Here is a 26,031-nt window from a genome sequence, read left to right as displayed (position 1 = left end):
ATCTTAAAAATGAATAAAGCTTTCTTAGAGATATCCAGATCAGAAGATGATGGTGTAATCTGAAGATGCTTCCCACACACAAGCAGGCAGGTAGATGGCATTGCTGCGCACAGTGTCTAGTGAAACCTGTATTTTTGTTATTTGTTTGCACAATACATTAGTAAAGTGGTCTCTTAATTCTCTTCTGGAGCCCACAGAGGCTTTGTAGTGATAATAAAGAGCAAAATGTAAAAAGCACAGTATTGTGTTCATAAAGCACCAAGGAGTAAGCCCTAAGGATCTCCACTCTGCTATATTCCATAGATTCTATTCACAAACAATAGCAATTCTGCTTCAAAAAGTTCTGTACTGCTGGATGACCAGCGAGTGTTTCATGATCAAGGTTAAATGGACACCAGTGCAGCAGCTAAAATAGCTTCATCCCAGGCAAATATTCCAGAGACTACCGTGACTCCTGTTTAAAGACAAACAGATAGAGTGAATTGATAAGGCAGGGGTCAACAATTGGTTCCAATATAAAACATTTCACAGAAAGCAGACCAGATCATGCTACAGTAACTTTTATTACAGAGATCAGCCTGGTTATGCATAATTACTATACACAGAAGTGCCTCATGCTTAGACCAGACATCATAGAGCTAAAATGGAAGCGTATAACAAATTAGTGTTAATAAGCAAACAATCATTAGAAGTGTTAACAAGTGATGGTGGAGAGGCTCTGTTTTTAATTTTAATACTGATCTCTAGTAAGTGTTATTATCCTCATAGAATAACATTTTATTATGAAAGCACATGCACAGCATTAAAGCCTTAGATAGCCCAGTGCCTGCCAGCAGCAATTGTAAACAAAAGTGAAAGAATCATTTGTGAAATGCCGACAGCTATCAGTATTCACAAAGTTTGTAGGATACAGAGAGGGCCAATATGCTGCAGCATAAACAACAAGAAATTGCCGTGGCCTGGGGCTCTAAGGAATCAACTAAGGATATTCAGTTTCTCCCCATTTTTCAAAAAAGCTTAAACACGCGGGCTTAATCTCAACTGATTTCTGACTGAGCTAGGGTCCTGAGTCTGTTAGATATTTTCAACTTTTTTTTTAGCCAATAGATTCCTTAGACATTCCCCTCTTATATAATACAGCAAACAGCTGCAACTAATCATTTTTCATTATGGTTTTGTGTATCTGCTTTGTTTTACAACAAATTTTACTCAAACAACAAAAATGCAACAGAACAACTTCTGCTTACTGTAAAAATGAGATTATCTGAAGATCGGCAGAAATGGAAATGTTACCAGATACAATTAGGCCAGTGTACTTATTCTAAACTATAGCTGGGAAAAGGATATGGATCAAGGGGAAAAAAAATAAAAATAAAAAATGAAGCTTAGAACACAATAAAATAAAATATTTTTGTCCATTTTCTGTTACTGTTCATCATATCCAGATAACATGAAAATTATCGACACATTTTACATGAGTACCTATTTATTTCTAGCAATCATTCCTCAGGCTTTGACTTGCAACTGAACCAAGTCACCAAGTAGGTTTACATTTCTGTGTCGCAAGTACACCGTTTCCACCCATCAGGAAAAGAGATGAGCGGGTCTGCATGCAGCAAGCGGCAAGGAACGTCCAAGCATCACTAGGGACAAGCAGCCCCCCCTGTGCTGTAGCCACCGCACCACACAGCAGATAAAGTGCACACAAATCGCTTTACTGCCACGGGCAAGCTAAACCTAGGAAAAGTTTACTGAATTATTAAATAAGCAATTCTGATAACACGAGATATTAAATGCAGATAACGTTGGGTCAACCAAACTAGTTTCTTTTTTTTTTTTTTAATTCTTCCCTGCAGAAATAATGGTGCTAAAGCAAGCACACCTCCCCTTCATACACGTACACCTCTCCTCAGAAGATAGCTAAAATCGGTGAAGAAAGGGAAAAAAAAGAACATAATACAGTGAAGTCCTACCGAGGAATAGCGTTTTAATGAACACACAAAGCAACTAGGTGACATCTTTATCAGCCCTCATAAACCTTGATTGAATACACAGCGATAAGCCCTGTTTAAACTGTCATCCTCGCGATAACACGCACAGAGACAGCGCGGGCCTTGGCAACGGCCTGCGGGGAAGAGGCCTCTCCGAAAGTGCAGGCACCGCGAGGTAGTAATGTACATCACGTAAACAGCCCAGAGCCAGCAAGGCTGGTGTATTTCGGGCTGGCCGAGCACATACACGTGCGTCTTCTGGTGGCAGCGGCCTGTGAGGGCCTAGCTCCACAGCCAGCCTGCCTGTGGGGACGGCGAGTTGGCGGGGGAAGACGGGCGCCCTCAGCCAGAGCGACCTTTGGCACTGAGGTCTGCAAACACCAACAATTTCATACAGGAGGTTTTGAAGGATTTGAGGAGAGCCTGCTCTGGTTTTCTTTCCTCTCTCTTTTTTTTAAAACCAGCGTTATCCACGTCGTGCATAACAGTCAGCACTTGGAAACAACTCAGGGACAGAATGGGTATGGAAGTCAGCAGTAATGTGACTTTTTATATCAGAGGATCTGGTCCTGAACAGCCGGGATATTTATTTCAAAAAACATATAAATAAATAAATATAATTAAGCATTTCAATATAATTAAGCATCTCCAGGAAATGTTTGTAATCTCCAGGAAAGTGAGGATTTGATTCATCCATGTTTCTGTATTTACTTCTAGCTCAACAACGAAACTGAAATTTACACTTGAACTTTTATTCCCTTTCCTCACCTCGTTCTTCCCTCTCCGTAACGCATGCAGTGACACCCTCTGGCAGCTCACCCAGCACCGCAGCACCACCAGCACCGCGAGGCCGAAACCCAAGGACGTCCAGAGCTGGCACTTCGTCACCCCTCCTTGATATTGCAGCTCAATGCCTTTATTCAACGTGGATTTCTTCCACCAGCTGCTTTAAAACATAACGACTGTTACTTGTTAACTATAATAAAATACATATTTGTATGTGATTACTAGTTAATTAATAAGTTAATAATTCCCGCTGCTTGGGAGGTGGAAGACAATAGTCCATTTTTTGCCTGTTTGGTCTTTGGCAGGCCTGTGAGCTAGCACTGGAGCTAGATTTTAGTTTTCCACCACAAAAAGGTCTGACACCACTGCACAGCCGGTATACCACCATGCAAGGGGCTGGCAGGGGAGGCGTGTTAGCTGCTCAGGAGCTCATTTATTCACTTCTAGGCTTTTTTGCATACACTAGCTGATCTCTTCTAGTACCATCAAGTATAACTTTTTCCTCATTTTACACATAGGAATGAGAGGAAACACAAACTATGTGGTTTGAGTGAAGACTCCCAGAAAACTCAAAAATCAAATCTAACAAATCCCAGTCTCATGGCTGCAATTAGAAGACACATCTCTTCAACTTCGTTAATGCAGTTTCTCTATAATACATGTAGGCTCCCAATCTTTAAACAAAGTGATCCAAGTTGAGGCTGGAACCCACACAAACACTACCAGTTACACAAAGTATTCACCAAAAGAAAAGGCCAGGTTTTAATTTAACTACAACCCGATGGTTTGGAAAGGATCAAGGGAAACTTCAGAAATTCCTGGAATGAAAAATTAGAAAAAAAAGAGAACCACGTTTTGCCTACTCTGTGGCATGAGCCAAGAGCAAATGGCTCCTGGCTGTGAACATGCAAGGTATGTTTGCTGACTCACACAGATTAAGAGCGTTTTAGTCTTCTTTATGTTATTGCCCACATCCACAGCCACTAACATTCTCTAGAGAGGAGGGACAGTAACACAGCTATTATACTAATGGAAAATGCATTTATACAGGACTTCCCGCAGACCTGAAAAAATGAGAAATGTTATCCAATGCATTCCCAGCCAAACTTCCTCCTGAAGTGAAAAATCCTTCCCTCTGATAAGAAAGTTGTGTCAGACCACATTTCTGTCCCTGACAAAAGAATCACTCTCCCTTGGCTTGCTCTAGTCTTGGCAGCGGTGCTCAGCAGAACCACGCTGCTATTCCCAGATATTCACCACACTTAACAGAGCCACTGGCTTATCTTTGACCCGAACAATAAAATAAAAACGAACTACACACAAACACGAGCTAGCAGTTACTGTGGGTAACACCACCAACCTCAGCTCTGAGGCGGCCAGCTCTCCTTCGGGTTAGAAATACCATCAGTCACCTCACAGTTCATTAACCCTCCCCTCCCCTTTCTTTTTTTTTTTTTAACCTGTCCAGACTCACAGATATCTGCAGTGTTCTCCAGTGCTGCATGTACACACTTTACAGCAAAATAAGCTAGGCTTGTTAGCTTCCCCTTCTTCCCTCAGATGTTCTTTCTGTACCAGGAGGAAATAAAATAATAATAATAAAAAAGAAAGAATGTGGAGAGATACTTTCACTCAAGCATTGAAAGTCTGTACCTTTCAGGTGACTTTGCTTCTAATCCATTGGCAACTCATCCAAGGATATAGACAGCTTCTTAGCAACCTTCTTCTAAAGCATTTAGGGGTAAATCTACCATGCACAATGCAGTGGTGTGCCTCCAGCTTCCTAGGCAAGGTGACAGAAACAGCTGCGGTACTACTGACCTCGTCTCAGATAGCTACCCTTCGGCAAAATCCAATGTATTAATTCATGAAGAATATTATGTTATCATGGCCATACCACACTTCTGCTCTCACTGCTAGCTATCACTGAGAGGACACCACGCCATGAAGATGTCTTAAGCAATCCCAACCATTCAAGCAAAGGTGTAATGCTGCAGTTTTACAGAGAATTGCCCAAGTTAGCATTCAGCCATGACAGGGAAGAGCACAACCTAGGATGTATCAAGTCCTTACCTGCCTTCTCTAGAAAAAAATGGCAGCTGCAGGCCACCACTATTAATAACCGTAAAAGCATTCAAGCTGTTTAGCTTAATGGTTTAACACCTGTATCTGTTAAAATGGCCAGGGCTTATTTTGTGGGAAATGATGGGATAAATCCAAGAATTCCAGGCACAACTATGATACCTACATTGATTTTCTCTCAAAATTACATATCGTCTGTAAAAGTAAGGCAGCCCTATTTGATAATTGAAGATGAACAGAAAGAAAAAGGCCATACCAAATCCAAAACACTAGAGACCAAATCAAAAACATTAAAGTCCTTTCCTTGTCCTGGAAAGTTACAGGAGATACCACTAGCTGTCCTATAGAGCCATGTGTGCATCCTCACACCCTGTGGAAGGACATCGCAGGGATAGGTAGGCTGGTAGTGGGGCAGTGGCCTGCCAAATCTTGGTGTCACAGTTTGACTCAGCACAGCAGATGAAGTCTAAAATTAAATGTCTGGTGTCCCAGTCCTGCTCCTGAAGATATGTTTTTCTTATCTAACTCATTTACATGCTACTTACTGATGAAGCAATGTCAACTCAGGACCTGTAGACTCCTAGAGGGCTTGGCCCACTCAACTCTACTTGGTTGTAACACTTTGCCCCTGCCTGCTGCAGCAAGCACTCAGCAGTTGACCTGCAGTAGCTTTTTCCATCACTGCCTATTTGCAGGCACCCACTGTTCACAGCAAAACCAACCCAAGATCATTTACCCCGTTACATCCTGGTGTGTGTGTCATGGGGAATAATTGTATGAGGCAGCACAGTAAATCTGTAAGGACTGGCTTGCAACTCCCACACCTTCCTTCTCCACATGTTCTAGTTCTAGTGTAAGTCTAGGACATATCATGACAGGTAGAACTGGTGTGGAAGGACCTACGAGGAATAGTGGGGCATACAAGACAAAGGAGATGACAGGGTTACAGCAGGACTCAGTGTATCTGTGATACAAGCTCACAGGAGTCCAAACGGAACAAATTAAAACTCTTCAAGAGTTTCACAATCAAATTTGCCATTTGAGTTTCTCATCTCACAAATTCCTTAGACTAAGGCCTATGGCTGCAATATAGTTTTAGATTCCCCACTGCCTTTGTCCTAACACACTTTTCTGTGCCATCAGGAATGCATAAAGGGCTTTCAGACTTTGTGTCCTCCGTATGTAGTGGGAGAACACAGTTTCAGAGAACAAGTTACATGAGGGTTCATTCAGCCTTATACAGAATAAGAATCACCTGACCAAAAACCAAGAACAATATGAATTAAGTGATCTAAGTGCCCTGTGCTATAGATCAGAGAAATGCAATTAAACCTTGGGCTTGATGTTTTGAATTGTAAGGCTATACTAGAAACAGCTTAACTAAGCCCTTTGTGTTCAGAAAATCAGCCTTGCCTACATAGATCTGAAGTAGTCTTTATTTACAGGTCTCACCACGAAAGAGGAAGAAGAGAGGAAGAATGACAGCATTGTGTTTCAAAGCCAACAAACCATATAACATGTCCTTTGGGAAATACATGCTGTATAATTGCTGTTTATTTTATATAGCTTTCATACAGAGTATCACAAGTCACCGTATGATCACATAAAGAGTAAGGATTATGAAAGCTTAGTAGGAAGAGTATTATTTGGCATGTGGTTTCAGATTTACTCTTATTCAGAGAGGCAGAATGTTTTCACACTTCTCCATGGAGGCAGCAAAAAGCCCAATAACAGAACGTTTCTTTTTGCAGACAACCCATGCTCATACAAGTGATCCCACTGACCTGAGCAGATGACTTCTGGTCAGCTTAAGTGAGCAAAATACACAGGACTAAGAGACAGTAACTTCTGTCCAGAATGAGTTTGTCTGGGAAGTACCTTAGGGTGTCACCAAAAACTGAATCTGAGATACGGTAACAATGGAAATTTCAGAGAGCCTACAGGGAAAAAAAGAAGGGGGGGGGAGGGGAATAACAACTGAAACAATTACTTGTTCCCTATTTTCATCACAGGGGTGAGAACAGTTTTGACAAAAGCAGCACCCCTTCCCTTTCCTCAGATGGCAGCCACAAGCTCTTTCTTATACTGCCAATATTAAGAAACAAGGGTTATTGATAACGTAACGTGAAATTTTGCTAAGACTGAATTCAGGAACTCCTCCTCTCAGTATATGAAATTAAGAGTGGAGTTAAACACAAGGATAGGGTCCCTCTCTACTAATGCCAAAGCACTGTGCTAACCTCAGTGTAATGCAGATTAGTTTTAATGAGTCTAGGAAATAACTACGCTGAGAAGGATGGGATACAGTTCTGCTATCAAAAAGAGGCTTACAGAAATAATTGAAATGGAGGACTTGAGCAGTGGGAGACAGAATCAGTGCAGACATGAAATGCAAAAACCCTAACAGACACAAAATAGAAAAGGACAAAAGTTACAAACATGAAGGTAAGGAAAGTCCCTTGTAACTCACCAAGTGTAAGTGAGAAACACTGCCAACCTGAAAGAAGTTGACTGTAGTTAGGTTCCTATTTGTGAAATACGACTTTGGTAAAAGGATTGGAAAATTTTGTCTAGGGAATAGCTGTCTGGTCTGTTCAACTTCTTGGTAGAAAGATACTGCGATACTTGAAATTTGTGTCTCCAAGTTACTCGCGTACTCTGGGAAGACTTAAGAACTTGGACATTCCTTCCACTGAGCAGACTGATAGGGTTCAAAGCATATTTAACCATAAGCTGTGCTACAACAGGGTGGAAAATATTAATCAACTCTAGCCATCTAGGGAGGCTGTGGTTATCACTAAGAATATGTGGGACACTCATGCAAGAATTTTTTTCCCTGCTCACTGGACAAGCTCTCTCCTAGAGTTTATCTACCCCAATTGCATGCTTTTGGAAAAAAAAAAAAAAAAAAAAAAAAAAAGGAAAAAAAGCTAGACTAAATGAGTACTTTCAACTAGAGCTAAAGGTAAACACTCCATTGGAACTTTGCCCTAATCAATAGTAGCAATGTTCATGTCACATGAGAGTCAGAGGATGGAATATGGTGCTTACTGGAGTCAGCAAATAAGCTAATTATACTTAGCCTGCTTGAAGAAGGGGACAAGTGAGGTCTGGTCCACCCACATATTAATGCAATCATCATTATCCTTATCCCTTGTTTGCTCTGCGCTTATATTATAAAAAAAACCCTTGTCCCAAACGGAGGGTGCTACTGACCCCTTGTGGAAGAAATACTCAGACGTTTTAGGATGCACGAGTGTCACTGCATAAACCGTCTCAGATTTCAGATTGTACACTTAGCTCCCACAGGTTTATTGCTAAAGAAAACTTAGTGAAACAGTGTCATAGTTTTGAGAGGGGTCAGTATAATCTCACAAGTGTATTTTCCTGATTTTGTGCTGTTTTGCAGGAACTTAATTTTGTATTAACTTCCTCAAGGTAGTCATGCAAGCTTAAGCAAACCATAATTGTAAGTATTTTACACTAAATTTCCTACAACTTTGTTTTGCATTGTAACAGAATAAAAGTTTTACATTATCAGCTGACACATTTCTTGATTTCTAATATAATTAAACCTATTTCAGCACATCATAGCATTGCCCTCTAGAGACTGCTTTTCAGAAGAATTTTTGAGTATCTCCTGGCAAGCCTGGACATACTCCTCATTCACTGCAAAGGGAACAAAAAAACAAACAAACAAACAAACAAAAAAAACTTTCCAATGCATCCTTCTGTATTGACTTGAAATGAGCTGCACGAAGCATGAGAACTAGATCTTCAACAGTATCATTCCCGACTGAAATTACCTTTCCATATTGTGGAGAACCAAGTCTGTTAAGGAAGCCTCTCTTCTTTTTTAAATCAAATACTGCTGCTAATATTTCTCCCCTAAATAAGACAAAGTACCCTCATGAAGAACCACCCTCCGCATTTACTAAATGTCAAATCTGAAGGAAATCTCCACAGTCCCATTGTTCGTGCTTTAAACATGCTGCATGTTGGAAACAGCTTGAATTAGTTAGGAACGCAAGGTGCATTAAGATACAGAGCGGCATGTTTGCAAACTGCCCTTTCTTTTGGGTCTACTGTCCTTCTCAGTGTGGAAGAAGCCTTCTCAAAATCTACAAACATCAGTATCTAACACCAGCCACACCCACTGTGACCAACATTAGGGGCTGAAACCCTAGAGACCACAGAGACCACATCCTAAAGCCTATGCTAAAGCTATTGCCATCACTTTCAATGCGGTAGGTACTGAGAAGCATGTGAATAGCTTGTAAGCCTTAAAGCAAAGAACAAGTGGGTATTTAAAATGTATTTTGATAATTTGCATCAACTGTTTTCAAATAAAAAGATTTTTTTTTAAGTCTCTCTGAAAAAACTATGCATTCATATAGACCTTTCATATAAACCACAGCTGAAGGAATCTTGAAAACAACTGAGAAAGCAACAAACTTTTTTTCTGTAAGGTCATTTTTCACCTGTACGCTATGATAAATAGTTGTTCTTGCTTCAGATACAAGAAGCATCACACTCGCACTCAGCCTGATGGGGTATGTCAGCCACCCGGACGTCTGCTGGGAACACAGCACGGCAGGCTGTAAGCAATCCAGGACACCCCTGGAGTGCATTGAGGATAACCTCCTGGTCCAGGTGCTAGACAAACCAACCAGAGGAGAAGCCTTACTGGATCTGGTGCTTGCCAGTGCAGAAGAGCTCATTAAAGTGGTCAAGGTTGGAGGCAGCCTGGGCTGCAGTGACAGTGCCCTGGTTGTTTGTGATTAAGGAGCATGGGGCTGGCAAACAGCAGTCAGGACCCTAACCTTTAGAAGAGCAAACTTCCAGCTGCATAAAGAATTTGTAGGTGAGATCCCCTGGGACACTGTCCTTAGGGACACAGAAACTGATCAGAGCTGGCAGCTCCTTAAGGATGCTTTTCTTAGAATGTCAGAGCTCTCCATCCCCACGTGTAACAAATCAAGCAGGGAAGGCAGGAGAGCAGCATGGCTGAGCAAGGGCCTGACGGTCAGACTGAGGTGTAAGAAGGAAACGCACAGGCAGAGGAAGCAGGGACACGTGGCCTGGGAAGAGTACAGGGATGCTGCACAGATGTGCAGAGATGGGATCAGGAAAGCCAAGGCACAGATGGAACTGAGCTTGGCAAGGGATGCAAAGAATAACAAGAAGGGATTCTGTGGGTACACTGGCCAGAAAAGAAAGGCCAAGGGGAGAGTTCCCCCTCTGATAAAGGAGAAGGGAGAATTGGTAACGATAGACATGGAGAAGCCTGAGGTACTCAACTTCTTTGCTTCAGTCTTCACTGTCAGTCAGGCTTCCCACATCTCTCATTTCCCTAAACATGAAGATGAAGGCTGGGGGAACAAAGTCCCTCCCACTGGGGAAGAGCAGGTTCGAGACCACCTGATGACACTGAACAAGTACAAGTCTAGGGGGCCCAATGCCATACATCCCAGGGTCCTGAGGGAACTGGCTGATGGGAGTTGCCAAGCCTCTCCCCATCATATCTGAAAAGTCCTGGCAGTCACGCCATGTGGTGACTGGAAAAAGGGAAATGTTACTCCCATTTTTAGAAAGGGAGGACCCATTTAGAAAGGAGGACCCAGGGAACTACAGACCTATGAGCCTCACCTCTGTGCCTGGGAAGATCATGGAACAGATCTTCCGGGAAGCAATGTCAAGGCACATGCAAGACAAGGAGGTGATCTGAGACAGCCAGCAAGGCTTCACCAAGGGCAGGTCGTGCCTGACCGATCTGGTGGCCTTCTGTGATGGACTGACTGCATCAGCTGACAAGGGAAAACCAACTGGTCGCCTGCCTGGCCTTCTGTAAGGCCTTTGACAGAGTCCCACATGACATCCTGATCTCCAAATTGGAGAGAGGGAATTGAAGAGTGGACCATTCAGTGGATAAGGAAGTGGCTTGAAGGTCGCACCCAGAGAGTGGTGGTGAATGGCTTTATGTCCATGTGGAGACTGATGATGAGGGTGTCCCTCAAGGGCCTGTCCTGGGACTGGTGATGTTTAGTATCTCTACAAATGACACAGACAGTAGGATCGAGTGCACCCCCAGCAAGTTTGCAGATGACACCAAGCTGAGTGGTGCAGTTGATAGAGCAGAAGGAAGGGATGCCATCCAGAGGGACCTGGACAAGCTGGAGAAGCGGGCCCATGTGAACCTAATGCGGTTCAAGTCCAAGCGCAAGGTGCTGCACCTGGGCTGGGGCAATCCCAGACATGAGCACAGACTGGGAGAAGAACTCATTGAGAGCAGCCCTGCAGAGAAGGACTTGGGGGTTCTGGTGGACAAAAAGCTCAACGTGAGCCAGCAGTGTGTGCTTGCAGCCCAGAAGGCCAACTGCGGCCTGGGCTGCATCACCAGAGGAGCGGCCAGCAGCGTGAGGGACATGACTGTCCCCCTCTGCTCTGCCCTTGTGAGGCCCCACCTGAAGTGCTGCGTCCAGGCCTGGGACCCCCAGCACAAGGATGTGGGGCTGTTAGAGCGGGCCCAGAGGGCCACCTTCAGAGGGACCAACTCTCCCATGAAGACAGTCCGAGAGAGCTGCGGATGTTCTACCTGGAGAAGGTTCCAGGGATACCTCATTGCGGTCTCTCAGCACTTAAAGGGATCTTATAAAAAAAAGATGGAGAGCAACTTTTTACATGGGCAGATGAGAGAAGACAAGGGGGAATGGTTTTAAACTAAAAGAGGTGAGACAACTTGATCTAGTGGGTGGCATCCTTGTCCATGGCAGGGGGGCTGGAACTACACGATCTCTAAGGTCCCTTCCAACTCAAGCCATCCTATCATTCTATGATTATTAAAACAATTAGGCATTAGAGGCTGATTGATTGTTATATTTAGTTACATACAAATATTTTTGAATGAATCCATTAAATTGAATCCTAAAAGCATAAACTATGATGCAGCAAATGCTATCTCAGAGAACGCGAGTTACTATATCTGGCAGGAGATTTTTAAGGGATCCCATTCACGTAGCCAGATCTGCAAAGGTTATTCAATAACAAGCTGGAATATAACACAAATTTAATAGCAACTCTAATTATTATAATGAATTGTGTGCTGATACAAAAATTTGCACATAAGGAAGGTTAAGGTCAAACTTTTTGTTGTTACAATATAATCTGCCCTTCATACTTCTGTTGATTAAAAAATATTCGAATATCTGGAAAATTCAAAGGCAATCAGCATTTCTGATGTTACTGCAAACTCACTCTTCAGTGGTATATTCTAAAGAACCAGAATATTTTGAGCTTTGGATCGCAATCTCCGTCACCAGATAAGGTCTGGTGGGTCTTTAAACATTACCTGCCAAATACTCACAGAGTTACCAAACATTTGTTGAGGTATAAAATCTTCCAATTCTGTGGCAACATCTAACTTCATTACGACTAAGAAGAATCAAATTAAATGAGCAAAAAAAACCCTTCCCAGTGACGTGTGCACAAAAATCAGTATTAATTCTGTCTCTTTACATCTTTAAATCAAAGTTATTGAAAGTCAGAGTGTATCTTATATAACAAGTTTTATTAACCATACAGTACATTAGCATTTTTCTTGAAAAGCTTAGACCTTGCTAAGCAGTTTTAATGAAAGCAATTATATAATGCTATCTGCATACAGAAACCCACTACATTCACACAGACAATCTTAAATTTCTCCAATAAACAGTCATGTCAAAAGCTACAATTTACTGAAAATACAAAGTTGGTTTTAACAGAAGCAAAAACGTTCCTGTGGTTCAGTAAAACCTGTTTTGTAATATGAATAATTTGCATTCCTGAAGACATGAAGCTTGGGACAAGAAGTATTTCCTAGAAGCTCAAAATGAGATATTTTTGATAACATGAAATGGCATGCAAACATATAGATTTGTTGCTGATTCTCTTTCTTATAAAAAACTTACTGGGCCAGAATAAAGCAGGCATTTTTACACGTTTTTTAATACAACGACCTCTCCCCTGACACCAAGGACATCCCATAAAGAACATTTTGTCAGCTCTCTTTCCCACAAATGCTGCTTCTGTATATTTGTACGCTATGCCCTTCAGAGCCCCAGGGCTGCCCCAGGACTGGTGCAACAATGAAACAACTCACAGAAAGCTTAGCAAAACCTAAATTTGCCCATTTCCTTTACAGAAAGTATATACAAGTATATAAATCCATGGCAGGGGCATTTCAGTTATATGAACCTAAACTCCTCCACTGGATTCCAAAGATACTTGCATTCTGTAAGGACTCTACGGCTGCTGCCCATTACTTAGTTCTATCAAGGCACTGTACAGTCACCACATCCACAATATTCCCCGAGATGTGTTGAAGAATATTGTGAATTTCTTTAAGTTGTTAAAAAGCCCTGAGTCAGAACTTTTTTTTTCTTTGTTTTTTACCACAGGCTCAGCTATAAAACCTCTAAACTTTTTTTATACTAAAACTTCTGTGATAAGTTTTGTTTTGTCAGCACAAACAAGTTACGAAATGCATAAAAAGACAACAGTACGGATTCCAGCAACTTCTGCAAGAATAATATACAATGTACACTGTGGCAAATCATACAGCTCTGTTGTACGTAATTTACACAGTCAGTAAAAACCATTCGCAATGAATTCAGACATCAAAACTGATGAAGCAAAATAAAACTGAAATGTTCCCCATCCTTTCCCAAAGACAACGAATAACCAGCAAAGAATTCAATACTTTGACAGAAAGGAGGTAGCCTTACTAGAAGTTAGGATGGAGTGATATTTTAAGTGAAAATACGAATCCGACTTCTGTAGCACAAATAACAGTATAGGCTTTTCGGTTCATCAGCTGCTACTGGAAGAGTAAAATTAAGTTTCTGACACTTAATGTGCAGTATTATAGAAAAAGCTTAGACAGATCACTAGCCCCAAGCAACTTCTTCAGACAATTTAGTGTTTACGTACACTGCAATACTGCTAGAAATAAGTATGCATACATAAAACTTCGTCTCTAGAAAACAGCTACACAATAAAGACTTAAATTATTTTAAAAGACCATTTCATGTCTTTAGAAGAAGCTAAAATACTGATTGTAAGACTATGCTAACAAGGCACAAGTACTTGTGCAAATCTGCTAGATCCTTACTCAATTCAAGGTAAGAGCAATAGTTCCTAATCCAACTTTCTTATTTACAAAGTAACTTGTTTATTCTCCTGCCTAATTTTTCAATAGACTCTTCAGCAAAATGGAATTCTTCCAAATCCTAGCATACGAGCACAGAGTATTTCAACAAATGGAAGGCAGGTACCAATAGCCCAAATTCTGAAAAGTGCCAAATGAGTTCAACAGGAGCTTGGGTACAGCAAATGATAAACAAGGGGTTGGAAAAAAAACAGCGATAATCACAGAAAAGTTAACAAGCTACAACTATTTAGCATGTTCTATTAGCCTTTTAGGTCATCTCCATACTTTAAATCACTGTGCACTGGTGGGACCATTTATGTATTTCACTAAATTGAAAAAAAGTGCTGTAACCATCTGTGCACAGCTCGCATCTGAACAACATTTATTATCAGGTGTCTTCTTGATTTGCTTGGGAAACAAGTGGAGATATTTTACCCGATTTAATTTCAAAACTGCTATTAAATATTAGGGGACAATCTTAAGAACCAAAGCCTGCAACCCTTGAATTTTACAGTGTATCAGAGGTGAATGCCTTACTGATTTTTCATCTCATTTTCACTTTGCTCCGCAATAGGACTAAGTCTTAGGAGCAAGCCCACATTCCTGTTAGCTGCGAGCAACCTTTTAATCAGTATACTTTCTTCCACCCAAAAAGACAGGAGGAGGTACTTGTTATCAAAACGTTAACAGTTTGAAGTCCTCACAGTAGTACTTCCATGTCCATGAATACCTCTCAGTCACATCAGTGACAGCTAACTCCCTCAGCTGACTTCAGCTCACCTAAGCATAGCTCAAAATTAACTCCTCTTCCAGCAATATCCTGAATTGAAGTACTACCTATTAATGTTTGTCATTAATGTTCTGGTGTAACACCCAACACAGGTGAATAAGCTATATTAATTCTTTGCTTTTGCTGTTGACAAAATTTGCCTGGAGACAACACAACTAATTTAAGAGAGGAAAACAATAGGTAGCTTGCTTCATACATCATAAGATACAACATTAAAGTTTAACTTTTGGAAACTTCATCTCAGTTTTTTTCTAATTTGTAGACCCAGAATATTTAAATGGCCCCACATATATATTTGTTCCCCCACAACTGATCAAATTCACTCATCTGAAACAGATTAACTGACCCACTGCTCCTATGTTTTACTATCCAACCAAGTTAAACACAATTCCATATGAAACTGTGTGGCTAGACAGACTTAAGAAGTTCACTAAGTTAGCTTGAACATGTTATACTAAAGTGCAGTTTGAGGAATGCAACATCTCCAAACTATGTTTCTTTTTTTCCTGTTTCTTTCCCAACCCATCCTCAGAAAGGGCACATTAAAGTTCAAATTAGCTTAACATTGTATTTTGAGGCCTGATCCTAGTGAAATAGTACGATGTTTATTATTACTGTTTATGCACTGTGTATTGATTTTGCATTATCGTGTATTTCAAGATAACAATTCTTGTGAATCGTAACTGTCACAGGAAATCTGAACGTTCTCCAGAAAAGCATAAAACAAAAAGCACTACATATTTATATTCAATAATAACTGACAATATATTAAAAAAGGGGACAAAAAAAGTACATTGCTTGACACCTCATACATACATTACAAAACATGAAAGAAACCAAAACAAGATTGTCCCTTTACACTTTAAGGGGAAGAAAACAACAGAAAGAAAACTAAAAAAAGGACTGCTGTAAATTAGCTTCAGGCTCAGATCTTAGTTTTATGAGTAAAGTTAAAAGCTGACTGTTCAAATACTGTTCTATTATTTGGTGTGTTCACAGTCTTTAAACAATTACCATGTAATGAACCTGCGCTACAGTATTAGAAATGTTTTCTTTAGAACCTTTTACTGCCTTTCAGACTTGCAGAGATTTAAATCATTAAGATGTCCTTATTATTCATGAACTCTCACTGGTTCGTTCCACTGTTTAATACAAAAGGATCCTTCGTTCGATTGCCTTGCGGCATATAGGGCATTCACTCATTCGGTCTCCACAAAGTTGACATGTTCCATGGCCACAGAGAAAGATCATATTCTTCAGACGGTCCAAACAGACAGGACACATGGTCTGTAAAAGATTTTGACAGGTTATATAGTCAATGACAGCACTGATGCAATATTGAGAATGCAATATATAAATTACTGACAGTTAACAATAAATACGCCATCTTAAGCATAATAGGTCATTGGCATAGCATAATCCAGCAACTGAGCATATATTCCAAAACCTTATTATTATTTTTTTAAAACATATATTTTTACATCACATTGATCTAAAGTTTTTGGGCTTTTCATGACACAAAGCTTGTGCTTTTTGTTCCTTTGCTTTCTGTTCTTGTTTTTTTTTTTTCCTCAGATATGATCTCCAACTAAGGCAACCAAGTAGTAGGTTGATACCAAATTTTCATTATCATCACCTAAATTTGCAAAATTAAGACACTATTCAGCAACATTCCCCTTTACATGATGTAATCTTTCAGGGAATAAACAACACAAAATTTTATGTCGTGCAATGCGCAGGTAAATGATTTACCTATTTCTTCTCAGGCTCCCTAGCTAATCAGGTACTTACCTTTACAGAAGAAGCACTAAACATGTGTAAAAACAATAAAAATGCTGCATAATCAATATTACATGTAAAGATTCAATTCTGATAATTGCAGTCTTTACTCACGGAAATTATCTACATTTTCTATGAAAAGAATACCAAGTTGTATATGAAGAGCAATTAATAAGTCAGTGACCTTCAGTCATAACAATAGCACAGCAAACTTTTAAAATCCTTTTTAATGGATGAATATTAAAGTGACAGCCAATGCCCAGAAAGATCTAAAGCTCTTCAACAGCAAAGTTTATTTTGTACTGAATGAATAAGGAACAATGTCCTTCACCTGTCATATGTAGAAATTGAAGTTTTTGTAAGGCATGTTCCTTCACCATAAATATATTGCAGCATATCTTATATTAGGATTTCATCTTAAGAGGTTTATCAAAGGTTAGTGAATGAATAGATATTTAACATCTGATAATTGTTAATATTGTTCTACAGTCCAACAAATCAAATCCACGATGTGCTCAGATCTGAGACGCACTAACACTTATGAATGTATATTTTATATATAATATGAAATGCTAACAGGTACAAGACTTCAAACACAAACTCGTTTTATCACTACCTTGAACTTGTGACTTGTTTCCATACTAACTGCTGGGAGTTTACTTCAGTTTGTTCATTTTTGAGAGATACAAGCCATACTAGGAACCCTGTCCAGTATAATCTTAAAACATATTTTCTATGGAATTAACAGATATTACTTTCTAGGGTTGATTGCTTAGATGAAGACAAAAATAAAAATAAAAACAAACAAACAAATAAATAAAACAGAGCTTAAATTTGCATGGAATTTGGCCAAATGCCTATTTTAATTTCCAGGATATCAGTATAATGTGCTAGCAGATATGTAAAACTTCCAGATAAAACCTTATGTCAATTTGTTATATAGAAAAGGATACAAAAAAATCACTCCACAAACACCGTGCTCCAGCTTTGCCAGAATTTCTAAACTATCATACCAAAACAGTCTCAGAACTAAAAATTTGCAGATTGACTGTCAGTCAGTCCAGCTTATCTTTCCGTTCACACCACGTCATCATCTACACTTCCCAATGGAAAAATTAGAGCTTGCTTCTGCCAGTAACCTACCGTCTTCAGTATGAGTGAAATAGCTGTCAGTTTCCAATGAATATGCAGTTGTCCTGTGACAAGTATCCATAATCTAATACCATTAACGTGATGTCCTTTGATAAAGGACTGACAAAGCAACCCAAATCTTACCACTGGAGAAAAAAAATTGCAGCCCTTATTCTACGTTCTTAGCTTAATTATTTGCCGTTGTGTCTAAATATAAAGTTAGAATTACTGGAATTAAAAAGACCTGCTTTTCTCCAAAATGCTACATGACTATTTGAAAAATGGAAACACCCATCAAGGGATACAAAAATATCTTTTCAAACACTGTTGCTTCTGATGAATTAATTCAGTGGAACACAGAAATACTAACATTTTCATTTTCTAGATCTCTTCTGCAATTGCATATGCAATATTAACGAATTGCCCAGTTTCTCCTGCTCAGTACAAACGTGGAATATTTAAAATTAAATATTAAAATTAAAATTAAAATTAAAAATGTTAATAAATGTAAAATAAAAATTAAAATTAAAAATGTTTTATTTCTTAATATGATACTACTTTAACATTTATGCTACTTCATAAAGTAGGAAAATTATTAGTAGCCTTCATTACTTGACTACCTGCTCATATGCACTTTTACAGGGGAATAAAGTTCATTATATGCCTTACAGCCAATTTGTGCCACAGCAGCAGGAAATAAGCAGAATCTATTTCCAGTAGTTTGCTAGAGTGTCCTCTGTATGAAATCACATTTTACATCTTTTAGCTGCGTGAATCATTTGACTACTGTCTTCTGAAGGAAAACAAATGGTATAAAAAGGCACTATATCTGTTATATGTAAAAATAACTTCTGTGGATAAGTAAAAGTAGGTCTGAAAAAGTACTCATCACACCTTTAATTATAACTTGGCCTGATAATTCAAATAAATCAATTTTTACCACTAACAACTTAAATTGCTTGAAATATTTCCTTATTACTAAAAACATTTTCTCCAACAATATACAGGTGGCACAGTGACAAAATAAATTTAAGTAGAAAGAAAGTGATGTAAGTATGGTGAAGGAACATACACAAGGTATTAGACAGATGATGATGACAATGTATGAAATGAGGTGAAGGTATCACAATTACAGTCAAAAGGGTTCACATTCAGGGAATCCCTGAAGAATGGTGTGGTCGTCAGATGTGGGAGATTCAGCTGACATCAGGCATCACTTCTGCTTGGCACGAGAAATGGTTTTAAAAGCTTGCTGCACTAACATATTAGATTATCATTGAAGGTATGAGTTGAAACAGGTTTATACCTGCTGAAAGAGAACAAATTAATTTTAAGTACAAAACTATCATTGTAACAAAAGAGTGAACTGTTAAAGCACAAAGCAAAAGAATACATGACTGAGGCCAAATGCTATGCATCAATTCAAGCACAAAAAGATCAGATGACTAATTGTAATCAAATCCTACTTTCTACTCATAAATGAGATATAAAACTTGCCCCCTCACTAGAATAAGCAGTAAAGACAATAAGCAAAACAAGAAAGAGCCTCAAGCCAAAATCTGCACAAGAATGACCAGAACTACCTCTTTCTTGTCAAACAAGCATTGAATAATCATCTGTTCTATATTTATTTAAAAAAATAAAAATAAAAATTAATGGACAAAAGGGCATTTCAAAGCAAAAGAATGGACCTCAATTCTCAAAGCATTCCAGTATTAAATCTTTCTTACTACTGCAAATATGAAAACCAGAAAATATAAGTAGAAAACAACATCTATAAATTAATTATTCTTTTCTCCCTAATACAACATAACTTTCTGATATTATAAAGCTCCCTGCTATAGCAACTCCCTACGGAAAGACAAAATTATTATGAATGAAAGAGCACCTTATGAGAACTGAAAAAACAACTGAGATCACATCTAATCAAGGAGAAAAACTGTAAAATGAAGTAGTTTTTCTTTCACATCCCTCCACTAAAAAAAGTATTACCATATCTAAGCAGAACCCAAATCATTTATAAACTCATAAAATAAAGTAACCAGAAAAAAAATACATCTGAAGAAATCAGATTACTAGGATTCGACTATTTATCTGCATGCTTGGATCTATCATTTTAAATGCCAAAGCGGTAACCTTATTATCAACAAAGTTATTCTTTTCATCCAACAATGTTATAAAAAGTAAAACTGAAATAGAACAGCAGATCAAAGAAGTCACAGATATGCAGTAGCTCCAGATGTTACCATTGAGGAAGACATGCATTTTTCAAATGACAATTTTTAATCTGCATGTTCTTTTGCAGACACAAACTATGGAAGAGTATGCTTTTAATCAGATATTAGAACTTCTACTGCTACTGGGGTCTTGGACCATATGACAGGAGCAGCTTTTCACAGACATGCCACCAAGATTAAAATTCACAGCATATCAGCTCTCAAATATAACGCATTTAGGCATGGGCCCTAGAACTGGTGACCCAAAACTTCAGTCTTAACTTTCATGCACAAGAACAGCTGAGAGTAACAACCACCTCAGCTAGATGCGATGCTGCCATCACTGAAGCATTACAGACTGCTGTAAGCCTCCAAGAGGAAAAGGTAAGTAGTATAACAAGAAAGTTTCTGTCTCCTATATCCATTAAAACAATTTTTTTCCAATTATGTTATACATACGGAAGTCAAAAATCACATCAGTAAGTTCATGCAACAGTCAAACACTCCAAGTCTTTTACTGCTGAAAAATCTCAAATTTTCATTTATTCAGATGGAAAAGGTTTAAAGGTTGGACTAGATGACCTTACACGTCTTTTCTAACCTAAATGATTCTATAATTCTAAATGATTCTAAAAGCAAGGAAACCATGTAGTGATTTACCACAGGACAAGTCCTGCATGTAGACAAGTATTTCAATAATTCTACTGGAACTTGACTTAGAGGCGTAACAAATCTAAACAGGCAACTCTCAATTCTCTGAAACATTAATTTTGAGGAGTTTTGTTTGCTTTTATTAGGTTTCTAAATTGCATGCAACTTAATTAACCAATGAATTATCACTCTCTATAGCCAATATAAATAGATTTCCACCTGCAAACATGATGCATAATTACAAAATAAAAAAACTCTCATTTCATTCCAAATATTCAAATAACTTAACTTACACTCCATGGATTTCATTTTGCACACCACACAAATTGTTTTAACAGTACATAAACCAGATGCTACAGCTAAATGCCAGCCACTGCTCAAAGGCAGCTCATGAACAGACAAGTTAAGGTTCAGCTAGATACAGAGCAGTGAAGAATATCTACTTTCATCAGCGTTCTGTGAGAACAACTTCTGCTGTAGCCAGTACATTCAGGTCAGCTGAACAGGCATGGGACATTCTGACTGGGCAGACCACCCTATTTAGTCACACCAACACAGATGTTTTAATAGATGGATTATCAAAAATTGCCACTTCTTTTTGGTTTTTATTTTTAAATCTGTACGTGGAAGACAAATGAACATCACAAAAATTATTGGTTAACTAAAATTTAAGACCTGAGTCACTTCAATGTGTGTCCTGGTTCCAGTTAGGACAGAGTTAAGTAGCTCATAGTAGCTGGTAGGGTGCTATGTTTTGGATTAGGATGAGAAGAGCGCTGATAACATGCTGATGTTTTAATTGTTGCAGAGCAGTGTTTACACCAGGCCAAGGACTTTTCGGCTTCTTGCTCTGTCCTGCCAGCGAGCAGGCTGGGGGTGCAGCAGGAGCTGGGAGGGGACAGACCCAGGACAGCTGACCCAAACTGGCCAAAGGGGTATTCCATACCATCTGACGTCATGCTAAACAATATATAGGGGTGGCTGGCCGGGGTGGGGGGGCCGGCTGCTCGGGAATAGGCTGGGCATCGGTCAGCGGGTGGTGAGCAATTGCATTGTGCATCACTTGTTTTCTTACACATTATTATTGTTAATACTATTACCATTATCACTATTATTATTATTATTGTTATTATTATTTTCCTGTCTTAATAAACTGTCTTTATCTCAACTCACAGGCTTCACTTTCCCGTTTCTCTCCCCCATCCCAGAGAGGGAGGGGGGAGGGTGAGCGAACGGCTGTGTGGTGTTTAGCTGCCAGCCGGGTTAAACCACAACAATGTGTTATTTTGTTTTAAATAACAGAAGATGCATTGGCTTTTTCCAGTTACCTTAGTGGCCCATAGAATTTTTATCTAGCACTTTTACCTGTTCCTTGATGTCTTGTAACTGTTGCTGCAGCTTCTGCACATCTGCATTGACATTAGTGTTGTCTTTGTCTTTCTGCATAACTGGAATGTTTCCACTTGCTGTAATTTAGAGAAAATAAAGATATGTGATTACATCTAATGAAACAGGAGTAATTATTTCCAGAACACTAACTATAAATTTTCAATTATCTGAAATAATGTAATTCAAATGTATTTGATCATCTAATTTAATTCACTATAATCTCAATGCAGCTCAATTCCTGAAGAACTTTTGAGTTTTGTAGCAACAAAGTCAGAAAATATTTCCTCAGTAATAATGCTCAAAATGCCTCTAAGCACCTCAGTGTTGTTAGAGTTCTTATTTGTCAGTGATGCTCCTCCAGTAAAGATTTCTGCATGTTTAAAAAAAAAAAAAATCAAGCTGAGTTCTTTCACACTGAAAAACACTTTTATCCACACAGCTGATTCTATCTGGTGATCAAAACTATACACAAGTCTAGAAATAATTTGTTCAAATTCTAAAGCAACTCGGGTTATCAGTTTTGTCTTTGACTGATCCAGGAAGCAATGTTGCTATATGAAACAAACAAACAAACAAAAATACAAGTACTTCAAAAGACAAATTTCAAATTTACAACGTATTTCCAACCCTGATTTTAAGGGTTATACTTCTCCATTTATGAGTAGTGTGAAAAGAATGACTTAATATTCCAATACAGATAAAATTCAATTCAAACACTGCATACCACACATGCAGTCCATAAAAATAATTCATTGAAATAACTCAGAGAAGTCACAAGAAGCTTTAGAAAATCAAAGCAGGTGATGCAAAACTGAACAATGTCATGAAAGTTGCTTATATCTAGATGCTAAATATTTCCTATTTCTTTATTAGTCAGTTCCAGAAATAAAAATAATACATGTATGTACTCTCATGCACAATCACAGTCAATCTTCAGCTTTTTCTTCATAGGTCATTAATAAGTGGCCAAGAAGTCATATATGTTTCAGCTTCTACTCTGGACAATGTAGGCAGTCCTTAAGAGAAATGGTTGGTGCTATCATAGCATTGTTACCAATATAGAAGGCAGCAACAACAGAAAATGGATACCTGACTTAACATTGTTTTACGAAACTTTTCTTCAAAAAGGAAAGGAAAGATTTAGGTCATTTCAAAGAATAAGAAAGAAAATAAGAAGTTGGTAGGGGGGAAGGGAAAGAGTATGGGTCTTGGAGTCACTCACAAATATCATCAGTGGTATCTTCTGTACCTTTCCCTCCGCAGCACATTATGAAAGGCACTCTTCGCTCTACCACTGCCCGACATTGTACGCATTTCTTCATCAAGCTTGCACAATCTGAGGGGACAGAGAAATAAATTAACTGTGAATCCTACTATTCTCATTTTTCTTCTCTCTTAACACGAGCTTGTTTATTCTTTTCACAGTAACTATATACCAATACCATTACAAAGGTTTACAATACAAATATCTACTTGTGTTTGTTTTAACTTCATTTTCTGTAAATCACACCCATAAACAATCTCTTGTTTGGGATTCAAAGCAAACTTGTTCTATTTATTTTCTTTTAACATTATTTCTGGTGAGCAGGTTCCTCTTTTTCCAAGCAAATATCTATTCCACAAGAATTACAGAAGTTAAAAAAGTAAAATCACACCCATTTGAGACCAGAACTTCGAAGAATGTCTTGATTACCTGCTTTTTCCTTTATAACCAATGATCTCACATATTGTACTAACATGCCAGGGGCAAACAGAGGTGGCTCCTTGACCTCAAAAGAGTAAACCCACATGTTTTGATACCATCCTAGAATGAAAGCTAGCATTATTCTGCAAAAGGCAAGTGACAATGTCTCAAAATTGCCAAAGGTTATTGTAAATCAACAGAGTAGATCCTATAAAGTACACAAATTTGAGGACTCCTTCTCATCATGCTTACAAAGGATCTACAGGAAATAATCTGGAAAGAAACCTTTTGCATTTGTAGAGCCATTTGCTATCACTGTTACAGTTTTGACTTGGTAATGAGTATTTCACTGCTGAAATCACACCACAGTGATTCATCTTTTTACTGTCCTCTTCCTGGGAAACCAATTAAAAAACTTCTCTCATCATCTTTCAACTGCAGACAGAGAAAGAGCCCAGATCAGGACTGGGATCAGGATCAGGAACAATAAAGTCAGTGATGCAATGTCAGGTCTCTCAGCCAGAACAGAGAAAGAAACCAGATTTCTTTAACAAGACCAAACAAGCAATTACTTATTGGAAAAGACTACCTTCCCCCTCATATAGTACCTCAGCAGCAATTACTGCTCTTCTCTAGGCAAATGACCCTTCAACAAAGCCTTGAAAAGTCTGATGACAAGGTGGTGGCTGTATTCTCACCCAATTATTCTCAAAACGGAAGATTTCTGGAGACCTCCTATGTCTTTTTGCAAGATATATGATGTATCTTTTATAGAAAAATTAGAGCCCTTGGGCAAATCTGTAGATCGCTAATGAAGCATATTAAAATATTTACTTACAGTATTTTTTAAAACATGACTTGCACTTTTGAACACACCCAGAAAACTATACCAAAACAATGAATGAACTTTATACAGCAGGCTGCTATAATCTGAGCAACCCTACTCACTATTAAATAATTCAGAGAGAAGCAACTGCTCTCTGAATTTCTGGAAATCTCCACTTTGTCCTCTAAATATTTCATTATCAGCTTGCCAAGTAATGCCAACCTTCTCCATCATCACACCAAACTATCAGGTAAGTTGTACTCAAAGTCAGATCATTAATGAGCTTTCAGCAATCTTTTATTAAAAATGTTCTGTTTCAGGACTATTTCAAAAAGAACATCCTGCCAAGTCTACTTACTCTCACAAGCACACATATGACCACAAGGCTGGAAAAGCACTGCTGCCTTTTTGTCTGAACACACCACACATTCTTCAATCTGTAAAGTACAATAAACATACATATGAGAACAGTTCATCTCCTGCTGTCTACATCAATTTGCTTTTTCATTCTCTTTGGAAAGGCATGTGGATTTTAAGAAGTTCCATCTAGTGTTAGTTATGTTTACTAATTCATCACCTCAAAATTCAATTTAAAGGAATTATCACACTGACTTCTAAGAAGACATATTTGCTGGCATTATTTAAATGTTCAGTATACTGACAGGCACATAGAAGCAGCTAGGACAGTGTGTTTATTTTTCTTTACTCTTTTCTCTTTCTTTGCTCCACCATATAGATAAAATTGTATTATGTATATAATTCATATACAAATTATATGCATACTATATATACTAATTTGTATATAATTGTACATATGTAATATATACAAAAACATATTTGCAAGACAAATTCACAATAATTTGTTTTATATTCTGGGTTAGGGTTTTCCCATGCCCTTTAACGTGACAAACTGTATAGATACAGCGGCCACAGACACCTCAAGCCGCTCCATTCATACGGGCCTGGACCACTTCTTCTAAAACTGTTGTCCAGGTTCATTCATTTCTTAGCACTGCAGATATTACGCTAAGTGTTTATACAGAAGAACATTAGAGAATTATTGAATAGATACTCTCCAAATTAGCAAAAGAAATCCAAGGAAGGTTATCCACAAAGGTTAGCTTTCAACCAGGAAGGCTGATTTCCATAGATCGTCTTCTTTAGATGGATGAGGGGGCAGCAGACTTACTTTGCTGCTCTGAACCCCCGTGGCAGAACCTTTCCACTGACTATAAAGAAAGTTTACAGAAAAGGAGCTCACACTATGTTAACATTTCGCCTTCGAAAATATGCATGGCAGAATGAGTGAACAGTCTAAGAAGAACAGAATAGTGAACAGTAAAAACAGTATGAATTTGTATTTGCAAGTTGTGTATTTACTCGGAGACAGAGAAGAAACACAGAAGCCGACTAGCCAAAGGTGTTTGGATAGAGATAAAAAGAACAGAGTGGGTTTTCTTATGATCAGAAAACCTGTAAGTGGAATATGAGATTATTATTATTTTTTTTTTAAACAGCC

General features: G+C 38.6%; 1 protein-coding gene across 3 annotated transcripts in view; it reads right to left on the bottom strand.

Annotated features, from left to right (window-relative positions):
- Positions 1–12,407: 12,407 nt before the first annotated feature.
- MIB1 (MIB E3 ubiquitin protein ligase 1) overlaps positions 12,408–26,031 on the bottom strand; it is an 81,007-nt gene continuing 67,383 nt past the window's right edge. For 2 of the 3 annotated variants that reach the window (XM_048057925.2, XM_048057927.2), the window contains exons 18-21: positions 24,871–24,949; positions 23,225–23,338; positions 21,979–22,079; positions 12,408–16,123 (exon numbers count right to left, since the gene is read on the bottom strand). In XM_048057925.2, coding sequence (XP_047913882.1) covers positions 15,983–16,123; positions 21,979–22,079; positions 23,225–23,338; positions 24,871–24,949 — 435 coding nt within the window. In that variant the 3' untranslated portion in view covers positions 12,408–15,982. The remainder of the gene's footprint in view (positions 16,124–21,978; positions 22,080–23,224; positions 23,339–24,870; positions 24,950–26,031) is intronic. The other variant, XM_048057926.2, reaches the window with a different exon arrangement.

The sequence above is a fragment of the Anser cygnoides genome, chromosome 2 (genome assembly GCF_040182565.1).
Source record: "Anser cygnoides isolate HZ-2024a breed goose chromosome 2, Taihu_goose_T2T_genome, whole genome shotgun sequence".
NCBI lineage: Eukaryota > Metazoa > Chordata > Aves > Anseriformes > Anatidae > Anser > Anser cygnoides.
Note: the sequence above shows the minus strand (reverse complement) of the source record. Positions and strands in the feature narration are given on the sequence as shown.